Source organism: Spea bombifrons, chromosome 3 (assembly GCF_027358695.1).
Source record: "Spea bombifrons isolate aSpeBom1 chromosome 3, aSpeBom1.2.pri, whole genome shotgun sequence".
Taxonomy (NCBI): domain Eukaryota; kingdom Metazoa; phylum Chordata; class Amphibia; order Anura; family Pelobatidae; genus Spea; species Spea bombifrons.
Genome location: NC_071089.1, coordinates 63,185,903 through 63,208,442, shown reverse-complemented (window position 1 = coordinate 63,208,442; position 22,540 = coordinate 63,185,903). Strand labels below are relative to the sequence as shown.

Here is a 22,540-nt window from a genome sequence, read left to right as displayed (position 1 = left end):
TCCAAGTAATTCAATAAACATAAATTCCCTTTAATTAGTTGTGAATTAACTGATATTTTTTGTTCACTGTCTAAGTAAAAATGTTCAAACAGCAAATATTTTAGCATCTATTTTAACACTTTGAATAGCTGGGGATGGATATTAAATGAAGTGCAAGTATTTGTCACTTTTCATTTTCCTTTTCAGATTTATGTGTAAATTGTTATATGTAATATGCTATCTAATGTATATATAATGTTTCACAAAGTTTGGAACAGTGTGGTAGCCAAAATGGCCACACGAATAATGCCAAAATATGTCTAATAAAATATATAGGTTAACCTTACTCAAATGTGTACATTTGTGGGCCAGATAAAAAAGAAAATTGTGGTTGAATGAATAGAAAACAAAGACAGCTCTTGTGTTTGGGGTACAAAATACCATTTTTCATGGGTTGAATATGTGAATATCTTAATGTTTGTACAGCAAGAGGTAGGAGTTTGTAAATTAACAGATCTGATTTTGTGTGTTTGGTGATTGGTATTATGAGTGAATCTCTATGACCTTCTGGCAGATTATAGAAAAGATATACTGAAGAGACTCGTCTTAGTCACGACGTTGGAGATTCCAGTTTCATTTTTTAAATTAAACATACCAATAGAACTTTGGAGACTGGCAGATAATTGTTATTATATATTTATAGAATTCTGTGTGAAAGGAAAATCTGTTTAGCTTTGGGATGTGGACACAACAAAAGTGAAGGTACTCTGGAATCTCAAAATGAAATAGGCCGTTGGCTTTGCGGTGACGGTCTACGTTTCTTATATATATAGTGTAGTATGTAGTCTAGATTAAAGAGATTCTCAAGATCTGTGATCCTTATGGTGCATTAGCATTTCATCAGATCTGTATAGAACATATAAAGGTGTCTAATTGATTTGTGTGAAATTGGGAATGTGTATGTTGATACTGAGATGCTGATCTAAGAGGATAATCTTGAGGCTCAATATCAGATCCCAAAAATCACATTCGTGGGATCTCTCGCCCACTCCCAAAAAAATATGTAATCTGATGAGGCGTAAACTGCTCACACCAATACATTCCCACTTCAGCTGTTTATGGTGCGTTTTTATGGAGTGATAATTCGGCCTCTAGTTCATTCCCCAATGGTAAGATTGTTATAATTATCAAATTATGCAAATACATAGCATAATATCTCAGGGATTAGGCAACTAGGGTGCTCAAATGCTTCCAACTGGCCATCATTTAAGATTAAATAACCACTTATTGATTTTTCTGTTAATGGCACTTGATCACTGAAGTTGCTTTCCAGAATCAAGACGTCTCTTTTGACATATTAATAATATAGCACTGGGTATATGCATCATGAAGCAGTGATATCAATTATTACAGAAGAGTAAAGTATAGAACTGATATTCCCAGGTAACCCTTCTGATGACATATCGGTGTTAGAATTAAGTAGCATTTGTTCTCCAAGTTAATATTGAAAATGTATGTCAGCGTCAGAACATTACGACAAGTGTGGTAATTATGGGCGATTGTTCATCAGACATGTGTCACGTATGAATTAATTTAACATGCAGTGTAAATCAGCCTAAAGAAACACAGATTTACTATTGGGGGTTGCTTTAAAAACTATTTACTGTTAATACGTAAGTGAAGGTTAGAAAGGTTGATGAAGTGATAGAATGTTATCCCTTTCTGTTCACTTTGTCAGATTGTAATTACTACTGATTCATACAACTGTCTCTAAAAAGAACAGCAGTTTATAAGTGTGCCGATCAAGACAAGGCATGGCTAATACAAATTTTTTTTAATCTTTTTTTTTATTTTTAATCTTGCTGTGTATAGATGATACAGGAGTTCTTGCACAATTATTGAAATTATTATTTCACATGGTTTACTTAAAGGAAATGTATTAAGTAAAATATATGTGACACTTTTTTTATTATTCCTTCCTCTTACACATTGCAGTTTTTTTGTGAACTTGAGTAACACGTGAGCGGTTGGATATATTTTTGACATTGGTTTCGAGCACTTGGAATGCCACGGTGGTGTTAGGTCCCTGAAGACCTTACATATGAACGTAAGGGTTGCCTCTATATCATGCATGAAAGCAGGTGGCTTAGAGGTTAAAACTCCCAGATTGCTCGATGGTCCCTTGGATATTATATCTCAAAGATAATACTATCAGTATGTAGGGCACAGTAGGGATGAGACAAGAGTGAGTTCTGTTTCCTTTCTCACATAAACCACACAAATTGTTTCCATTCCGCTATGGCTCCTTTAAAGCATGGTTTTGTGAGCACAGGACAATTACCTCTGTTTATTAGTCACACATAGTCCACAGCCCTTTCTACTGTCTCCAGCATCACATTGTATCCTGCCAGTTACAAAACCTCTTTAAGCGCAGTTATTGATTGAAATAATGATGTAAAACAAGGCTAACAAAAGCTGTTTGGGGATTAGTAAATCAGCTAAGTCAATGGCAGGGCTCTCTCCAGCAGCTGAGCCTATTTTTTTTATATTATCTATCAAGCATCTGGTGGCAAAAGAAACAAGTGACTCAATTATAGCATTATGTTTACAGTGCTTATTGCAGTCATGGATCAGTTCACAGTTGGACATCGTGCAACACTGAGCTAGAGGCCCGCTATAGTAATCTGAAATTCGAATACACTGGAAGTCATGTTTATGTTTAGCTTGTGTTTAAATCATGCTTGTTTCCACTTTACAAATTAAAGTTTGCAAAGTGCTAATTTTTCTAATAATCGTTTAGTGATATACCGTAAAGAATTGAATCATGAACACAGGAACCGCTGAGGAGGAGGAGGGTGGGAGCAATCCCCTACACACATCTACACCTCTTTCTGATATTCCTTCTGATAAAGCAGACAGGGTCATGGAATTAGTGGAGCTATAAAGTATGTGGACAGAATACAATTACAAAAGCTTAATTGAACGTGTTAATATATTTTAATTCCCAAGTTGTATGGTCAAGTGTGTTCTTGATGTTTGCCTTTAATATTAATACAGTGAAGAAGTCCATGTATTGAGAAATGTTGGACAACAGGTCCTCCTCTTCAATGTGTCTATGGTCTTTTGTGCATGGGTTTCTTGGTTTCACCCATGTGTTTAAAATAGGGACATTTCTGGCATTGTATGGGATATACCACATTGTTCGATTTGCAAGTGAATTGTAACAGTTCTGTGGTGTGCATCTTGGAGAGAGGTTTACGTAGACATCTGCTGTCCCTTAATAGAAGATTACAAACATCGGCTGGCATAGTATATGACAAAAAATGTATCTGGTCCTCAAAAGGGTTCTACTACATTGCTGTAGGTAACAACCATGTATGTGCAGGCTAGTTCAAATGCCTTGCTAAGGATACATGTCTCTGATCCCCTGATGCTAACAGTATATAACTGTCTTTCTTGGTAAGCCTAGAATGGAAGCCCAGTGAGATGGATTCCATCTGAAGAAAAAGACCTCTGACATCCTGAAATCTTATGAGACGTTTTACAGTTTTGGCCCAATAAAATGTATAACCTTCAACTAGAGACTCAATCTTTTCTTGGACCAGATCCCCTCTGTTGGTTTTGTAACAGAAAATATGCCTTGCTGTGCTAAATCTGCCATTGTAGAGCTATAAAACCTTCTTCAAAGAAAGCACATCCAAATACCCCTAAATGGTCAGCTTCTAAATTAATTTTATTGAGAAGACCACGTATGATAATTTGCCTTGATATAGCATGTAAAAGTCTGTGTAACTCATGTGTTATGTTTCTTTGTAGGAATACTGCAATACAGTTCAACTAGATTCTGGAATAGACTACAGGAAAAGGGTTCTTTCTGCTGCTGGTAAAGTATATTTTCTGTAAGTTTCAATTTGGTTTTAGTTTTACCAGGGGCGGGCTGGGCCAGGGGGGCCACTGTAGTGGCTGATGCGGTTGCACGACCGCCAGGGCCGTCTTTAATGCGAGGCAGGAGCCCGCACCAACCGCTATCACAGGGGGTGCAACTGCGACCGGGCTTGCCACTCTCGGGGGCCCAGGCGACCCCTGCGATCACTTCCGCAGGGGCCCTGCTGCTGGGGGAATTTGTCATGTCACATGACCTAGTTCCATTCCTGCTTCCCCTGAGCGGGACAAGAGAAGTTGTTCACACAGAGTGCCAGCAACACAGAGGAAAGCAGCTTCCCTTGCGGAAGTCTGCAAGCAGCACCAAGAGATCTGCGGTTCATGAGGGGAGAGGTTGTATAAACGAGTATGCATGAATGAGGGAATGAATGAGTATCTGAATAAGTGAATAAATGTTTGTAAATGAATGAATGGGGGCAAAGGTGGCAAGTCCTATGCTTCTAATCTGGGTGTTGGGCAGATCCTGTGGATGCAATCAGGATGCCAGGGCTGACATGATACTAAAAGGGGGATAGGAGGCATTCATTCACAAGGGGGTGCTGGCTGCGGGCATCACATAAATCAATACTAAAGGGGGGGTTGGGTGGTGGGATAAATATACAATGTGAGGCTAGCTGGGGGCAATACACAAGGGTGTGGGGGCATTAGGGTGACCACATCGGCCATGTTTTCCAGGACACATATAACTTTTACATATTGCTGACCAGACCAGATAAAATGCTGTGGCAGAGCCTGTCCTAGTCTGTGTGTTCAGGTGTTGGTGTGGCAGAGCCTGTCCTGGTGTGTGCATTTGGAAGTTGGTGTGGCAGAGCCTGTCCTGGTGTTTGCGCATTTGGGTGTCTGTGTGGCAGAGCCTGTCTTGGTGTGTGTGTGTTTGGGTTTCGGTGTGGCAGAGCCTGTCTTGGTGTTTGTGCGTTTGGGTGTCGGTGTGGCAGAGCCTGTCTTGGTGTGTGTGTGTTTGGGTGTCGGTGTGCCAGAGCCTGTCCTGGTGTGTGTTTTTTCGGTCATCTTTTTCCTGGCACTTCACTTACTGTAGAAATAAATTGATCTATTTAATTTTTACTTATCCAGAGATAAAATGCAATCCTGAATTTGTAGTCACTCCAAAACTTTCTAGGCCCAGAAATCAGTGAGAGGAAAAGTAAAGGTTTTGTGTTATTGACACTTTCAATCTACATATTTTATTAAAACTAAATTGTGGCTTCAGGCTTCCCTTGTATGATGACTTTTATTTTAGTGTACTGATATACCCCCAATCCCATCACATTACATCAATATGCGTTAGAAAATCAGGAAAAGATGGGCATGAATGGTGGGCTGATTTGGTGGAGCAATGGGCCACTTGACTAGACGTGCCCCTTAGGCTGCCAGCCCTCCCCTGCATGTAAGGCAGCTGTATACCTATCACGACATTATGTTGATGTAAGTAGACTTTTCAATTTGTTATTGTGATGTTAGCATTCCATAAAATTGTCTAACCGTAGCAACCGGCTACCAATTTGCTTGGTCATTCCTTTGGTTGCTATGGTGAAAAGACCATTTTTTTTTACAGACAACCAGTATTGTTGTTTATTAATAACCCCCTTTGTTTTTCAAAAATATTTCCGACAACATTATGTAATTATTTAAAAATGTATAGTGATGGAGCCAAGCAGTGAAATACTGTACTGTGGTGTTCTGATGCGTTTTTGATATCACTTGCCCTGGCTTTGAGTAACTTTTCAGTTTGATATAGTTTCTAGTCCATGTTCATATCTTCCATTGGGCCAACACAGAAAAAGATCTAAAGTTATATAAGCTTTCAGGTCCTCATAGACCTCTTCTTCAAATGGAATTCCAAATGAAGATGAGAAGTCTGAGGACGTGAAAGCTAATGTAACTTTTTATTTTTCTATGATGTCCCAATAGAAGTTGTCAGTTTTAACCAAAAAACTGATTTTGGGCTAACACAGCAATGTTATTTTTTTTCTTATACTGAAGTTTCTATTAACTGTGGCATTATTTGTAAGCCTCTCAAATCTGATATTCACAGATTTGCGGAGGAAAAAAGCACAGTGCAGCTAAGCCTCGACAAAGACACTTCAGCTAGCTGATAAGCACCGCGACAAATAGCAATCCAAGCAGCAGACGTGAATGTGAAAGATGTTTGGCTGTCTGGTCCTTTTTTGGGTGGGGGGGTTGCTTTGGATGTAAGAAAAAGTCTGTAGCCTCCTCTCCCCCTTTTGTGTACACAGAGCATTAATGGATTTGCTTTGCCTGCGTTGCCTCATTAGTGCAAACTGGCAGAACCAGAGAGTTCTTTTCAGTGTATGCAAATAAGGAAGAGTCACCTAACTGAGAGTTAATATTGCCAGATTCTAGCCGTATTCCAAATGTGTTGTTTGTGTTTGGAACATAACACCCTGTTCTTTTTTTATTTAGATATATAGATATATGGGCAAAAAGCTAAGTGGCAGCTGTTAGACATTGGCTTTGAGTGTTATTAATGTCACTTCTTTTCAATGTAGCACAAGTGAAGCTGATGTGGAAGCCGTCATGGATAAGTTGTTTGATGAGCTGGCTCAGAAACAAAATGATGGTACGTAAGTTAATTTCTCTTGAAAGAGAATACGTTTAAAACACAATGCCCAATCTCCACTGACCAATTAATAAGTTCCATTTCTGTATATGGGTTGATGCCACGCTCAAGAGGCAGTCATTGTATCAGCATTTTGTCTAATTTATGTGTTGAATCATGTACTATTATTCATCAAGCTATGCATTTCCTAGCTGCAAGGGATGAATTTTAGGGTAATTATCTAGACAAGACTGAAGCTTTTGTTCCTGTTCCCATAGTAACAAGACCAAGGATTCTGAAAGTGCAGGGCAGGGAACTGAAGCTGAGTAAAGCCTGTGGATCCATTGCTGACTGTACGTTCGATGAACTCTGTGACCGTGTAAGTGCCCCATCAACTGTTAACACTAGTCTGTTTGTCAAAGAGTTTGTCTTTATCCGAGGTGAATAGTATTCTTCCTAAACAATGAACAAAATCATATTCCAAAGCTGAAGTTATGCCACCTTTTAAGTTTTGCATTTATATTTCAGAGTTAAGTACTAAATAAATAATAATTAAATATAGACAAATAAAAGGAAGCAGAAAAATACATTATACAACCCCTCTAAGAGGAGGGAGACCTTAATTCTTATTTGTAGGGAGTGCATATCTACTCATCGTGCATATAAAGCACACATTGACGCAACATGATTTGTTTTTTATAGATCAAGGAAATTTACCCACCTTTTACTTTCGTACCTAATGTCTACAAATAAAACATGGTATTGCCTACATTGCCATTGAATAGAAGAATTTCCTTGGTTTTAGAGACTAATGCATATTTTTTTCTTACCCAGAGTAAATATTTTATTGTTTTCTCACATTAAGAAAAAGTCCTGACATTAAAGTTGCTGTTCCACTTAGACAAAACACTTCACACTCTCACTAATAAACCTTAGCAGATTTGTATTTTTTTCTGTTTTCTAAAAATTTTCAAAGAAACAAATTTAAGAAAGTTTTTTCAGTTTCCATGGCTACAATGTATGGATGGCTTGCTTTTGTGTCAAGTACTCCCAGCTAAAAATATGAAAAAGGCAAATTTTATTATTGGGGGGGTTGGGGATGCAGTGGTATTGGGTATGGTACAGATAAAAAAAAAATCATATCTTCAAATTCTGAAAAACAGATCAAGGTGAGCCAATGTTGGTTATTAAAATGAATTGTAATACTATTTTTATATAATTTTGTTTTTAGAATTAAAAAGGAGACAAAAATATGGAGATGTTCATGGCTTGCCTGATGTTCACTGTGTAGTTTTTTAGGATTTGTAGATTTGCTGTTTAATATAACCACTGTGAAAGATCACTAAAGTCAGTATGTCGCACAAGGATATACTAGTAAACCGTTGCAATGTTGTTGGACATCTTGTGGTTTTAATAAGCCTTAAATATCAATATTTGGTGAAAAAAGTGATGCTGACTGAATGGTAAGTTATGCATCAGTCAGCATATAGATATATAATACATCCTCTAGATTGTAGGCTCATTTGAGCAGGGCCCGCCTCACCTGTTGTCTCTGTTAATTTGTCAATTTGTTATATTACATGCTACTTTTTATGTCCTGTCTACCCATTGTACAGCGCTACGGAATATATAAAACAATAAATAATAATAATAAATAATAATGATGTGCTAGTTGCACAAGGGTAAAGGAATCCATTTTATTTGGTAGAATCAGAAATGAGCTGGAGGATTATTCTATTATCTTTTCTTCTACACATTTCTACATGGGCTGGCACTAGGTTCCAATGCAGTCTTCACATGGGAAATGAAAGAAAATGTGCATCAATGCCTTAGTCGTGCCTTTGGTGGCTTTCAGAACGGAACAGAACTGAGAAGTCAGGAAAAAATAAACACACCCAATATGGTTCACGATATGTACTTAGTTTTTGATTCTTTTGCCACTGGACCGTCGTGTGGGAATTATTCCTACTTTCAACCCCAGATATCTTGAATAACAATATAAATATGACAGTGCTTATTGTTGTCATAATCCAGGTGATTTTAGTTTACAGATCAAGGGGTTATTGTACACGATGTTCTCAATAATCATTCAACCCATTTCGACCAAGTGTGTGTTACACATAAAATACTTATTCAGTACCATGTTAATGGCCAGAGACATACATATGATTACAGTATCTTCTAAGCATATTTCTTTAATGAACCACATGATGTACTCTCTTCTGTAGCGGCAGCTCATTATTGCAATTAAAAGAACATTGGTCTTAAGAAGGCCTATTGTAACAGTGATACAAGTGCCAGGCTACCTCTCATCATGCCTGGAACAATGTTATTAACAAAGGCCAGATTCCTATGGCTTAGTGTAGGCTTGCAGGGTGCTTACAGAGGAAAAATTACTCCTTGTACAGTGTGTACCGTATAGAACAATGGATTTCTCTAAGGTATCTTGTGCAGCTGCTATCGGATGCAGTTTGATAAAGGAATGCACAAAGCCCTAATTGCTGGAACATTATTAAGTAAACCAGATTCATTAAACTTAACGCACAAATGAGACCATGTGGCATCCAATTGTCTGTAGTGGCTGAAAACGGCCAAATCAACATCTGATGAAACACCAATATATCCTTTTGGGTAGGTTGACTAATCTGGACATGTTTATGTACAGTACCAACAAAGTAGATAGCCCCCATTGTTAAGGTAAGTGAGCAGTGCTGGATTTATATTACATTAGCTTCTAGACATAGGATCACTGGCATCCAGGTGCACAGCGATATGGCCCAATAAAGATATATGGTGTCGCTGTACTGTTTCATTGCCTGGCTACAGATTGTTGGGATCCATAGTTATTCTTTCCCTTGATTAAAGCACTGGGCCTTACATCCTTCCAACTTAAACAACCAAAACAGATGTAACATTTATTGATACATAGGGCAGGTTCTGTAACTCAGTATACTAATATCCTAAAAATGTGCTTCTATTTGGTGCATATCGCTTATACTTAGTGGCTTGTGTGTTTTTAGTGAAATGAAAATGTAGGGCCCCTTAATCACTTGCTAACATTGGTCATACCTATACCTGGGAACTCACTACGTTTAACCCATTCATGCCCTACTTCCCTAGGGCTCCAGGTCAGTTTCTTCTTTCTCTTTGCAGAGGAACTTTGCCCACGCCAATTACAGTTCCTCTCCTCACCTGCTAACGATTCCCTGCCCCTATTTGTGGCTAGCCCTATACTTTCACAGAGCCTTTCTTTCAAAGGAGGAAGCGCTCCAAGTAATAGCCCTGAGAAGTTGTGTTTCCACACTTCGATCATACACTTGTATATACCTACGTGTTGGGTGTTGACGTACCATGTAGGTAATTAAAATTCTTATTTTTGCCTCTTTTGTTTGTGCATCTGTTGTTTTTGTGTTGTATATTGTAAAGTATCAATTTTGTTTTAATTTCATAACAAAAACCTTATATGATACACAATTTGCATCTTTAGGTATTTATGAAAAAGCTAAACTCAACTAGGAACAGGGTACTTCTGGGGCTTGTCTTGCAAATTATACGCTGTCCCTTTGAATATCATTTACAGCACAAACAAAATGCTCCAAATTATAGTTTCCCCGAATGAATAGATGCTTTAAAGCCCAAGAAAATCCTTTCTAATGCTAAAAATATATATATCTTAAATAGTGAAAGGACTATTTTTGTTATTCTTCCTTAAACACATGTTTAGGAAGTATAGCATACGTATGTAAAATGTTGGTTGCTTTGTGAATAAAACTGTGAGCTCAATTTCATGACTTGTCTCACAAAGTCGGCTTTTTCGTATAATGGATATCACACATTAAAATCATATACAAGTAAGCAATTTAACTACCAGGGCACAAATCCCCAAAAAACATCACTCTGAAACGCACATACATTGTGTGTAATTAGTGGAAAACTTCTTATTGATAGTGCAGGTTGTTGCCACAGATGAAGCTCATTACAGCCAATCATATATTTTTGAATTTGCTTCCCAATATTTATCACAAAAGTGTTATTTTTGGAGAACAAAACTATATCTTTTTACCCCTGGGTTTAATTATATTTTTGGGATAAATATTGGGAAGCAAATTCAAAAATATATGATTGGATGAGAACATTCCCTGTGGAACTGACTATAGACACTAGTGGTATATAATTTAGTGAAAGAGTAACTCAGTGATGACTTTTTTTTATGCCACAGGCCATGTGTTTGCATGGAAAGGGTTAAGTCATTGGGAAAACATGTGTAAAACTGTATCCACTTTATTCATGCTAATACTCCGAGCAATCTGTTGAATGGGTTAAAATTACATTCCAGCAATAATATATATTTTAATGCATATGATCAATGCATGGTCCCTTGAAATTTTCTGCAACCCATCGCCATATGCATTGCCCTTTTGCTTTGATCTGCTTAACTCCAGTCTATTCCATCGCTGGCTCAGTGGTCAGTAGACGTGCAAATGGGCCAAAAATGATTTGGACAAATTTATCAATTTGTTTTCAGTGAACGAGTTACGTTCCTTGTTCATATGGTTCGGATGAAAATTGGGTAGTATTTTTAATTCAGGAACAAAATTTGTTGCCCAGTGCCCAGATTCACTCTCAATCACTTACACACACTCTCACCCTCTCACTCTCATTATTGCTCACACTCTCACACTCTCTAAATATTTTCCTACTTTCTCTGCCAACCAATTCCGCTTCCAACAACCATCTTCTTGTTCTTCATCTTCTATCTTTTATCTTCTGTCTTTTTTGCTTAGTTTTTGTCCATTGTGTGTGTTTTCTGGGTTCATAGAAATCCGAATGCACAAGCCCTGAATTCTGTGTGTCCTTGTGAATTTCTAATTCAGATGCCTGTGCTCAGCTGTATTGAGTATCCAATAAATTGTGGCCTGGTTAAGTCTCTCTAGGACTGGAGTTGTGCACCCTTGCTCTAAAACGATTAAAGATCTAAAGATGTTGTTTTTTCCTCAATTCTGCAAAGATTTTAAGTACATTCATGTATAACTATCATTTTGTATGAGGCTTTGAAAACATTGCTTTTCTGGGCAAACAAATTCTTTATGAGAAGTCATTATGTAATTTTTCATCATTAACCAATTGAAGCATAAATAAATATTAACATTTTGTATTCTAGCCTCTGGGTGCCAGTGACTATTTGGAAATGTGCAAGGCTTTTGACACTGTTGTCATCCGACGTATTCCACGTTTGGACATGACAAAGAGATCACAGGGTCGAAGGTTTATAACCCTTATTGATGCCTTCTATGATCATAAGGTATGTTGATCAAATCGTTAGTCTTGTTCTAAAGTTTATAGGCTTCTTTTTGTTTTAATTTAATAAAAAGTAATTGTAGCTACTGATGATTTCCTAGCTATGTTATCTGAAAATTACCTAACATTTTGGTAATAGATAATTACTGTCACATTCATATTTTGGGTTATGTTCATAGGGATTACCATGTTAGTCTAATTGTATAAATACAAAAAAATGGACTAACATGTTTTTAAGATGAGCTCTTGAGAGTATCAAGGGTATCATAACGGGAGGTGGACGCTTCCAAAATCTATCCTGAAGCTAAGAGTCAAATTTAAACTACTATACCCAATTCTTGTGTTTCCAACCTATAATCTCAGACGAGGAAAGTTATCTAAGCATTTTACACATTTTATTAAAAATGCACACATCAGAAGCCTAGTCACCAAACGTAAGCTATAACCTACTTTTTATTTAAAAATGTTACCATACTTGTTGCATTTCAGCCTTCGTTTATCCGTAATGTAAATTTCCTTTTATGGCTCTTGCTACAACAATAGTTTCTCCAACCCCAGGGATACCTAATTGGTGAACAAGTTACTGTGTTCAAGTACATCTAAGATCAACATAAGGAGCTCTCCTGGGAATTTTCCATCCCTGAGATTGATCTAACAACTAAAGGCTACCATAGTGATTTCAAGGGTTGTGTACAATGAGGGTAGCGATGTTAGGCAACCATGTGAACTGCTGCTGGCTCATACAAATGGTTTTTAAAATTGTTTTGAATCACTTTTTTTAAATTTAGTATAACCAAACACGTGATGATCTCCCCAATTATACATGTCTAAAAGGTAGGTTATCAAAGAGCATACTTTTGATAAGTATCACAAGGACAAAGAGAAGCTTTAGTTTCATTGTGTTTAAATTTATTGTAAGGGTTTACAAAGTAAAAGACTGATATAAATACATATTGCCCAAGATCCCACTACGGCTATAATAACCTTTCAGTAGACTGACATACAGAGTTTAAGATTGAGCATCACACCCACTTTCAAGACCTCAGAGATCACTTTTCTCATGTTGGAAGAATAACATCTTTAAGAATTGTGTGATATTTTGACTATCTTCTGTGCAGTGGCATACCATGCAACAGGGCTGGCCTCTCCATAGACAGACTATACTGCCTGTCACTAAAGGAACAGGGCCCGCTGAGGAGATCAAAATAAAGGGAATGTAAGGTCTGTTCATATAGACGTATGTATTGCTTCTCCCTTGTAATGTGGGCTGGCTACTGATGCTGAGCGCTGGCATATAATGTCATATCCTGCCGCTCAGCACTGAAGCTGTGCTCACCACCCTTATGTAATGTCTCGATCAGTATATAGTGATGAGTTATGCTGTACCACCATCGGTGTGTAGGGGGTGCCAAATAAAGGATCTGCAGGGTTTAATCACTGAAGTATTATTTTGCATGTGAATTGGTGTATTAAAAATTTCACGGGTCTACTGCAGTGAGTTTCTCCTGTAAAAAGGGTCAGACTGGCCCTACATTATTTAAAGTTAATGTCTTTATCTGTGTATTGTACGCAGCCAGGTAGAGAACTGTTATTTGTTCGCATTCTAAAATCCTTTCGACTTGGAATTTGGAATGGCTATTGCTGGCAACAGTTCAGCCAAACTAGAGCTTTTGGCACCTGCTGTAGGGTTCATCTACAGCAGGTGCATCTACTTTTTAAGCTGCAGAAAGGGGGTTCAGGGGCATTGTTGCTGGGTGACTCCCTATTTGCAAAGCACCTCTTGCCCCATGGAAGTTATAAACAAATACAGACTGAAAAAAAAAAAAAATCACTTACCTGAGCTACCCTCCTCTGTGTTCTTATGATTCTTGTTACTGAACAGGTCCAAACCTGCAGCATTTGCAGACCCGAAATTTAAAGGGACCACTTAACGATTATGTGCATATGATGCCCGGAATGTCCCTTTAAAGAATGAAAAAAATGTGAAATACCTTTTTAATCACTACAAAGAACATTAGTTACTGTGCCTGTAATGATGTGTTCCAACTATCATGATGCTATCTTCTTTTACCTTAAACTGCTGTTTTCTTTATCCTTCTTACTGACATTGTTATAAGGGTATTGTACAAGGATATTTTTTTAGAAAATATATATTTTTAGCAAATTTTATGCTGTGACTTGGACATTGATTTGTCATTTGACCTTGTCCTTGAATTTAGAACAAGGCCTATTTTTAGCATTCTGAATAATACATCTGTTGATAATCTTAAAAATGATTGGAAACCTTCTTTTAATCAAATGAGGGACTTGAAGCAGGCATGAACCAATGTACATATATAACTGTTAAGGAAAATGGACGTATCCTGACAGAATTATGCAGTTCCTTTTGCATTTCAATTCTCTGAAACTAAAAATATAATAAGATCGGAAATTACTTTGACTAGGTTTTCATGTGAATTAATGACTGTCCCATTTGAATATGAATCAGTGATTTATACCGGTTTGAACAAAGAAATTAATACGGTTGCAGCCCAGTTACAAATTGCGCGGAAAAAAGGGTATATAACACGCACCTAAAATACAGTTGGGAGCTATATTGCCAATTCCTGGTGATGTTTAATCTTGTGAATAAATTTGTTAGTACCCACTAACCATAAGACATAAATAAAATAACATGGTGTTCTGGTGTAAATAAAATATATAGTTATATTCTCAAAAAGGAATCGTGTTATTTGGAGCAGTAAAATCTGCTCACGTTAGTATATATATACTTCATACTCGGCCAAACTATGCTATGGTAACTCTCTATACCACCTGAAGTTACACACTATTTAAGAGAGAAGCCAAAGTAAAAAAAAAAAAAACACTACAAGAAATATATTTTATAGAAAAATAACATCAGAACTCTTACTTTTATACAAAAATAACATGTCTTACATTAAAGATTTTAAACCCACAACTTGAGAATCGTCCAATTCTTCCATATGTTGTTCTAGAGCAGGGTTTGACAAACCTCAGGAGCCAGGTCACCATGGCGACCAGAAATCTCTTCTTGATGCCTAAGGTTTTGGGGAGCACTAGGCTGTCAAATACACCAAGTTTTCTTTGCCAAGCACAATGTCTACGTTCCTCAACATTGCCCGTTTCTTTATGCATCTTCAAAAGAGCTTGGACAGAACAACCGGAACCCCTTGTCTGCCTGGGAGAGACCTTGCTGAAGCAGTATAACTACTTTGTGCTCGGTCTTGCCATGGTAAATTACTTTTGACATTAAGATCACCTTGTTAGCGAGCTTGGCTTTTCATCAGCCAGTTTTATTGCTCCTACACAGCTGTTTATGGTTCTGTTAATGATTGTGTTTCAGCCTACATATTCAATTGATTATCATCAGCACCTCTTTGGTATAATTGTTTGATCATACACTCAACTATATCCCTACAAAATCCATTACTAATATATATACTATATGGACAGAAGTATTGGGACGCCTGACCATTACTCCAACAAGTACTGTGATAACATCACATTCTAAATACATTATAGATATTAAGATGTAGTTGGCCCCCCTGTTGACGTTATAACAGCTTCCACTCTACTAGCAAGGCTTTCCACAAGATTTTGGAGTGTTTGGAATGGGATGTCCAACAAGATCAAGTTCTGATTATTATTATGATTGTGTATTTCTGATGATGATCTCCGAGTTCCAGTTAACACAGGACTTTCAATTCACAAATTTGTTGTTTCTGATAAATTACACACACACACGGAAATATTGTAAATTCTGCAATAGTTGTGTTACTCATAAGAATCTGGTATAAGAGAAACTATAGTTTTCTTTATGGAAGGTAAACTGAATGGGACTAAAGGAGACTTAATTAATTTTATATAAAATAACATTATCTACAGTATTACTAATATCTAGAAACATCTGCAGAGCAGGGAAACACAATTAAATTTTCTTTTATAGCGAGGTTTCCAGCAGATGCTCCACAGGGATATGGGTTGTGTGTGAAATGACATTAGAGATTATGTAGCAATTAATTCCCTCAACTTTTTCTATTTACCAAAATGTGCCCCAGCAAATTGTTGTTCTATGTGGCAATACACTAATAGCGGAAAATAAGATCAATGAGTCATGTTTTTACATTCATTTCATATTTGTGTGGTATAATATCCATGAATATATAACCGATCACGTTTACCTGAAAAGGCTCAGTGAAGGTCAAGAGTGTGTAACTCTTTTATTGTGTGCATTTTGTGCCCACAGCTTCCTCCATCCGTCTGTAAAGTGAGGCTCAATCTGCCCTGGGCCCATTCTTACTTTAAGGGCCCCTGGCAGTTGTCTCATGATGTTGTACAGCCCTGCAGGGGTGAGGAGGAGTGAGCGCTGCAGACTTATAATGATCCCCTGATCTTAAATCTAAATTTTTTGATATATACATTCTTTGCTTTTTTTTCTTCTTCTGTAACACTCAGTGTGGATTTACCCCAGGCACAAAGGCCACTGACACCCATTTATGTTTAAAAATATTAAAAGGAATCAAAATACTTTTGTATGAGTGACAAGTAAAAAGTCACAGGAACTGTGAGATTGATCAAAATATGTGTTTGTTTCTTTTTAATAAAGGTTTGGGCATATGACAATAGTAGCATAGGAATATTTCAAATGTTCATATCTGAGAATTTCCCGGAGTTCTCTCTCTATTGGGGGAGTAGCTTCTTGAGGGAGCAGGGTTAGCTACCCTAAGAGTAGAAAGAAAGCTGGCATGGTGAAATGCCCCCTCCCCGGAGAAAGATGAAAGCGATCCAGATAATCTGAAACCCAGAGAGTTTCCAGATATTCTAATGTTGCATTTAGTTACAAAAGTGTTATTCAGCACGGAGTATCTGAAACACCACCTTACGACCGGTGACGTAACCGTTACTTTAAAAATATATTTTGTTCACTAAAACATATAAATATGTTTGTTTGCAGGTTCGTGTCATCTGTTCAGCTGATAGACCTCTGCAAAGTTTGTTTCTGCAGAAGCTTAGTGATCATGGAGAAACAGGAAGCAGCAGGATACTAATGGATGATCTGGAGCTGAGTGAGGTATGAGATGCCTAAAAACCAATATGACTGTCATTGCTAAAATGCAGACAAAAAAAGTATTTGTGGCCAGATGAGAGTTATGTTTTATTTAAATACTGCATCTGGCCAAAGCCAGCAATGGATTTTACTAGTGTTTATTGGCTTAGACTTAGGGCCGCGGGTTTGGGAGGTGGCAGAGCCTAGGCCATTTCACTAAGTTTTATTTGATGATTGGCCTCCCATGTCCCCTCATAGGGCTGGTTTGAGAGATCAAAAATCTCCACTAAAACTTGGCCTACTGCAGATGGTTGTCCAGCACCACCAAAGACGGAAAAATATAACTTCCTATACCGAGGCTCTGCACAAAGAAAACATGCTGGGGAGAAGGACATTTTCACTTACACCTAAAATACCTAAAATTTGAATTAATTCCCTTGTGATATTCCGTCTGGATTATTGCATCTCCTTACTAGCAGACGATCCCCATCTCTTGCCTTTCACCACTGCAAACCACACCTTGACCAGACTAATTTTATTCTGTCCCATTGTGCCAGTAGCTCCCCACACCATCTAGAAAAAGCAACTGACTTTTAACTACAGATCCCTCGACAACAATGCATATGCCAGTATTTCCACCCTTATAGCTAAATACTCTTCTGAACAACCCCTTCTCTCTGTCCATGGCCAGCTTCTTTCCTCAACACAACCTGCATTACCAGGGCTAGATCAACTGGGCTCCCCAATATGCTGCTGCTCAATGAGCAAGTTGGGGAAATAAGAAATCTCTCTTTTTTACCAGACAATTTATTGTATAGAGCTTTGTGCCTAGCTGGCACAGCTTCTGAATTATTTTGTACCTGGCGATGCATGTCCTTCGGAGGTGAAGCTCCTGAATTTGATGCCAAATCCTTGCGCAAGCTCAGATAATTCACAAGGAAAGCAGAGACACTGGTAGGTAGGTCCCAAGGGACTAACGGGCCTGCCCTGCATCAAGCTTATCACAGTTCCCTACCAAAATATATCACTGAGTATTATCTAGCTAGCCCCACCAACAGTGACAGCTCAATATAAACATTTTTTTCAAAAACAATTTTGAAATTTGTCCAGCTCTAGCCAGTGGAGTGCAAACTAATATCTTACGATAAAATTTCACCCCTTTAACGACCAATGACGTACCAGGCACCTCACGGAAAAACAGTGACATTAATTAATGGCATTAAACAAGCCTAGAAAGGAATCTAAGATCGCTTTATTCGCTTAAACGGTGTTGCTGTAATGCCTCGATGTCGAGGCATTCACCAACACTGAGAACTGCAGCAGGGGACCCATGTGGACCCCCCGGGGGGTGGTCATTGTCCACCATATACTGTATGGCGGCGACTGCCTGATTTAAAATAGCTTAGTAGGGGATTAACGATCGCCTCCTAAGCTTTAATGGTGTCACTGAAAATAGCCTTTACGCTGAAGTCAACTGGTCTTCTTGCAGAAGGATAGATGGATATTTACTATTAATGACTTATTTCCTTGTTTTCATGTACAGGATATATCTGGAGATCTTTCCATGTTCACCGGAGAAGAGGAAATATTTGCATTTCAACGTACATTGTCTCGACTTACAGAAATGCAGACAGAGCAATACTGGAGAGATGGAGAGAGAAGTCAGAATTAGTTTTCACTAATCGCCATGATTATGCCGCAATTCAGCAATTTGTCGAGAGATGACATTTTAAAGCTTTTGCATTTTACTCAGATCTCAGGACCATTACTAATAATATTGTGGATCCCTGTGTTGTATTGATACAGGATTCTTGCACGTATCCAGCAAACTGTGTGGAGTGGCGTTATACCTGTGAAGTAGAGAGTAACCAGCAGTTATGTGACAGAATCGTGCCAAGCCAAGTGAATCACCCAAGAGCCTTTCTTAATTATATGATATTTTTAGATACGCTAAAATTCCTACTCTATTTGGGCATGATATCATACCTACCAAGTGTCCTACTTTAGGAGGGACCCAAATTCCTATTTCCTCTCCTTATGTTCCTCTTTTCTAGGATCTCAGAATGTTTGCCGAGTATGGGTTTATCACAGTGATCTACAGCCGTAAAGAGCGCAATAATGTTCTTAGAAACGGTAGAGAATGGGTTACTCAGCTATGAAACAATTATCAGTAGGTCACAAATTCACATACTTCTCAGTAAAGTCCTGTCCCCTAGCTATACCTCTAAATGTCGCCTCCAAAGAACTATTGTTAACACATTTGCCAACATGCAGGGGGCATCGTCTGACAGATTAGCTGTGCAGTTTATCTCATTAGTAGGTATGCTTTACAACTGGTTACAAAATATGGAAGGAGAATTAGAGAGTATCCAAAAAGCTCCCACCATAATCGGCTGCACAGCATTTAGGGAGAAATGTTTTTAAACAGACTGTTGTCTATGTTCTCTTTGTTAATAAAAGGTTTTGCTCAAGGGGCCAAACCCACTTTTAGGTGATATGTGTAGAATTAATGTCATGTCGATAAAATTAGCTAGTTTTCCAGCTGGAAGTCTCCTTATTTTAGCATTACTAATGTAAGCCGTACATGGGTGCCACTGCCATCACCCTAGACTATCTATCCTTAAAGGGCAACCATTTTTTATTAATAGTATCAGATTAAAAATAGATTTTCAAAAACCATTTTTTAAACCGTTCTAGTTTTTGCTTAATGTTTTCAGGCAGCTCTTTATCAGACATCTAATGTTTGTGTTCAAGCTCTGTTATGTTAGCCCAGTCCACTAGACAAACAGCCTGACTCCTATTCATACCGCCTTGTGGTGAACAATAAGGCGGGTCAATCTTTATCACTCAGCCGGAGTGTTTTGAGCAGGGAAAGTCACCCAAATTTTTACAGTTAACGGCAGCCTCCATGCCCACAGATAATTTATTAGAACAAAATGAGATTAAACCATGTTTTTTGTCAATAACTAAGCTACGTTATGGTTTACAGCACTGTATTTTACACTCAAGGAGGAAAAAATATTTTATCCTTAGAACTTCCCCTTTATCTAACGGCTATTTAAATTATTTGTATATTTTAAGGGATCATTGTCATGCACTCCTGTAATTCTTTTTTCTCCATGTTCTGTGGCTTTAGTCTCTCTCATAGCAGGCCTTGAGTTCGTAACCTACATGCAATGCAGGGCAGTATTGCTTCGGAGGACATATAACTGTTTTATTGTTGATAGGATTTTATATCAGTCATGCTGGATTCCAGCGCACAGTAATACTATGTACTACTTAAAATGTTCCATACTCATTGTTAACCTGATTTCAGGCTGCCTTGCATGGCCCTTTGTATCTGGACCTGAATAGATCATAAGGATTTATTCAATAAATGTGAGATGCATTGATATATCGATATTTCATTTCACTGCCCTCACTATGCATTATGAAAAGTCATCCCCAGAGAGTTGTCCCTTCCAGGAAGGCCTGAGCTGGCCCTTCATAACGCATACTTAAATCTCCAAAGAAACCCTCCCTGCATTACATATTAAGGTCCATCTCAATAAACCTGCCAAGATTGTAATGTTTAGTTACATCGCCTAACTCACCGTTTCTCACTCTCTCAATGTCCATGCCCTTGAGTTTGTGTCTTACAATAGGAAATGTAGTTCAGTGAATGTTTTGCCAAATGGTACATTGCCAAGTGCATGCATAACTTCTCCCAGTTTTCAAATACGTACATCTAAATCACACGATTACCTTAAAGCTGATCTTTCTTTGTTCCTTCTGAATAGCTGAACAGTAAGCATATGCAAGTTGCTGGAAATTTCCATATTTTATATATTTTTATGCCACACATTATATTGTCGCAGAAAATAGGGTGCTGGCAAGTAGGAAGCCAATTTTGGGAATTATAGGATATAAAAGCTGTTGTATATGAATTCATGTTGCATTGGATTTTTATGTTAATTTAAATGTGTTGCACATATAAACTGGTGCTTAAAACAGTATATATTTATTATTTTAAGTTAAATATGTATGTACATCTCACTGAGTTTGTGGCCCTGGACTGAAAGCCCTGATCCGGGTGCTCATGTAAGCACAGATACTGAACAAGATGTATACTTCCTTACAAATATAGTGCAATACATTTACAGCATCATCTTATAGGCAAGTGATCAAGACTTCCCATTGGTGACCTGTAAAATAATATCATTTTTATTTATATGTATGGTCTCTGTTTTTGTATAACCAATTGAAAATAAATATTTGGCAATTCTTTTATTGTTTTATCATACATTATTTTGAAATTATTATGGAAAAAGGTTTGCCGTTTTGCAGCAGAGGTGCTGTTAGCAGTTGTGTGACAATATGAGGCAGCATATTGCATTAGATCCTTTACTTTTTGCATGGGGCGTGTTAGCTTCCCCCAACACTCCAGTATTTTTAGCTTTAGAAAACTGTACCAAGATACTTCATGTGTTAATGGTTAGACAACTTAGACTAAATACCCGATATTACAGTATTGGTCCCAGAGAAGATAGTCCAAAGAAGTTAGTGATATATTTTAGTGGTCTGTAGAGTCACCTATGCTTTCAGTGCCTCAGGGGGCTCTGATTTAGTTTATACTTCATACCTTTGAACATTGGTTTACTTATCACTCAACCGACTAACTTAACCTAGCAGTCAGGACCCGGGCCAGCAGGTCAGGTAGGAGCCCAGTTGCAGGGGATACCAGGGGCTCTGTCTATACTCCTTGATGCATCATGACTGGTAGGTAGGTACAGACAATGACACAACAGACAGAAAAGCAGGACTGAAATGAAAGAATAAAGGGGAACTGTAGCGAGAACAGGGGAAACGACTGGACAAGTAGGTAAGTCTGGGACACACTGGGTTTGGTGCATAAAGCTGGATCATGAACGTAGCCAAGGTCATACACTGGAGATCAGAATAAAGTACACGGAGCTTTAGCTGAAAGCAGACTAACAGGAACCAAAGCCAAACAATGCAAAGGCCCAGACTGAAGGGCAGAGCAGGTATGTAATGGCAGGGCTAAACTCAGGTAACAAGGCTCAGCTGCTCAGGGGTGCTCCTGAGAAGGAAGGGTGGCCACTAGTGGCTACAGGTAGACATGACAATGAATAATTATAGCATAGTCCAGGGTGGAACCCTGACACTAGCAAACCAAAACAGTAGGTCTTAAGGGCCCTGCAAATTTATTATACAAATTATATTGCGTAAAATATTGTATTGTATAGATTTTATCATTTTAATAGGATTGGCACTTTTTAATTTATATTACAAAATAAATAGGCATTGTAATAAGGAGTATTTTTCTGGGACACGTGAATATTATTATTATGAATTCTTCCTAATCAATGCTCATGTTACTTAAGTATTCAAGTTAAAGAAACTACATGACTTTCAATGTTCATTAGAAATGATCTAGTGCCCTCAAGTGGCTGCATTGTGGTACTTTTATTTCCTTTGCTATTAAGGAAAAATATTCCTCAAGGTCTTTACAGAAAACCTGTATACAAATTTAACAGAAAAATAATATAAAATTAATATTAACATAAGATCTATGCACAGATTTAACAAGCAGGTTATTTTAATATAAAATGAGAAAATATGCATTGAGTAAACTATACTCATATTCATAAATGAACAATTATGACTGTACCATTCCTGTATTTAGCACTATGTTT

The 22,540-nt window shown here is 37.8% G+C and overlaps 1 protein-coding gene across 1 annotated transcript in view; it reads left to right on the top strand.

Moving 5' to 3' along the window:
- AFG1L (AFG1 like ATPase) overlaps nucleotides 1–18,852 on the top strand; it is a 45,038-nt gene extending 26,186 nt beyond the window's left edge. The window contains exons 8-13 of the mRNA XM_053459951.1: nucleotides 3,796–3,878; nucleotides 6,429–6,499; nucleotides 6,757–6,857; nucleotides 11,640–11,780; nucleotides 16,752–16,868; nucleotides 18,388–18,852. Of these exons, the coding sequence (XP_053315926.1) occupies nucleotides 3,796–3,878; nucleotides 6,429–6,499; nucleotides 6,757–6,857; nucleotides 11,640–11,780; nucleotides 16,752–16,868; nucleotides 18,388–18,516 (642 nt within the window). The 3' untranslated portion in view covers nucleotides 18,517–18,852. The remainder of the gene's footprint in view (nucleotides 1–3,795; nucleotides 3,879–6,428; nucleotides 6,500–6,756; nucleotides 6,858–11,639; nucleotides 11,781–16,751; nucleotides 16,869–18,387) is intronic.
- The last annotated feature ends 3,688 nt before the right edge of the window (nucleotides 18,853–22,540 follow it).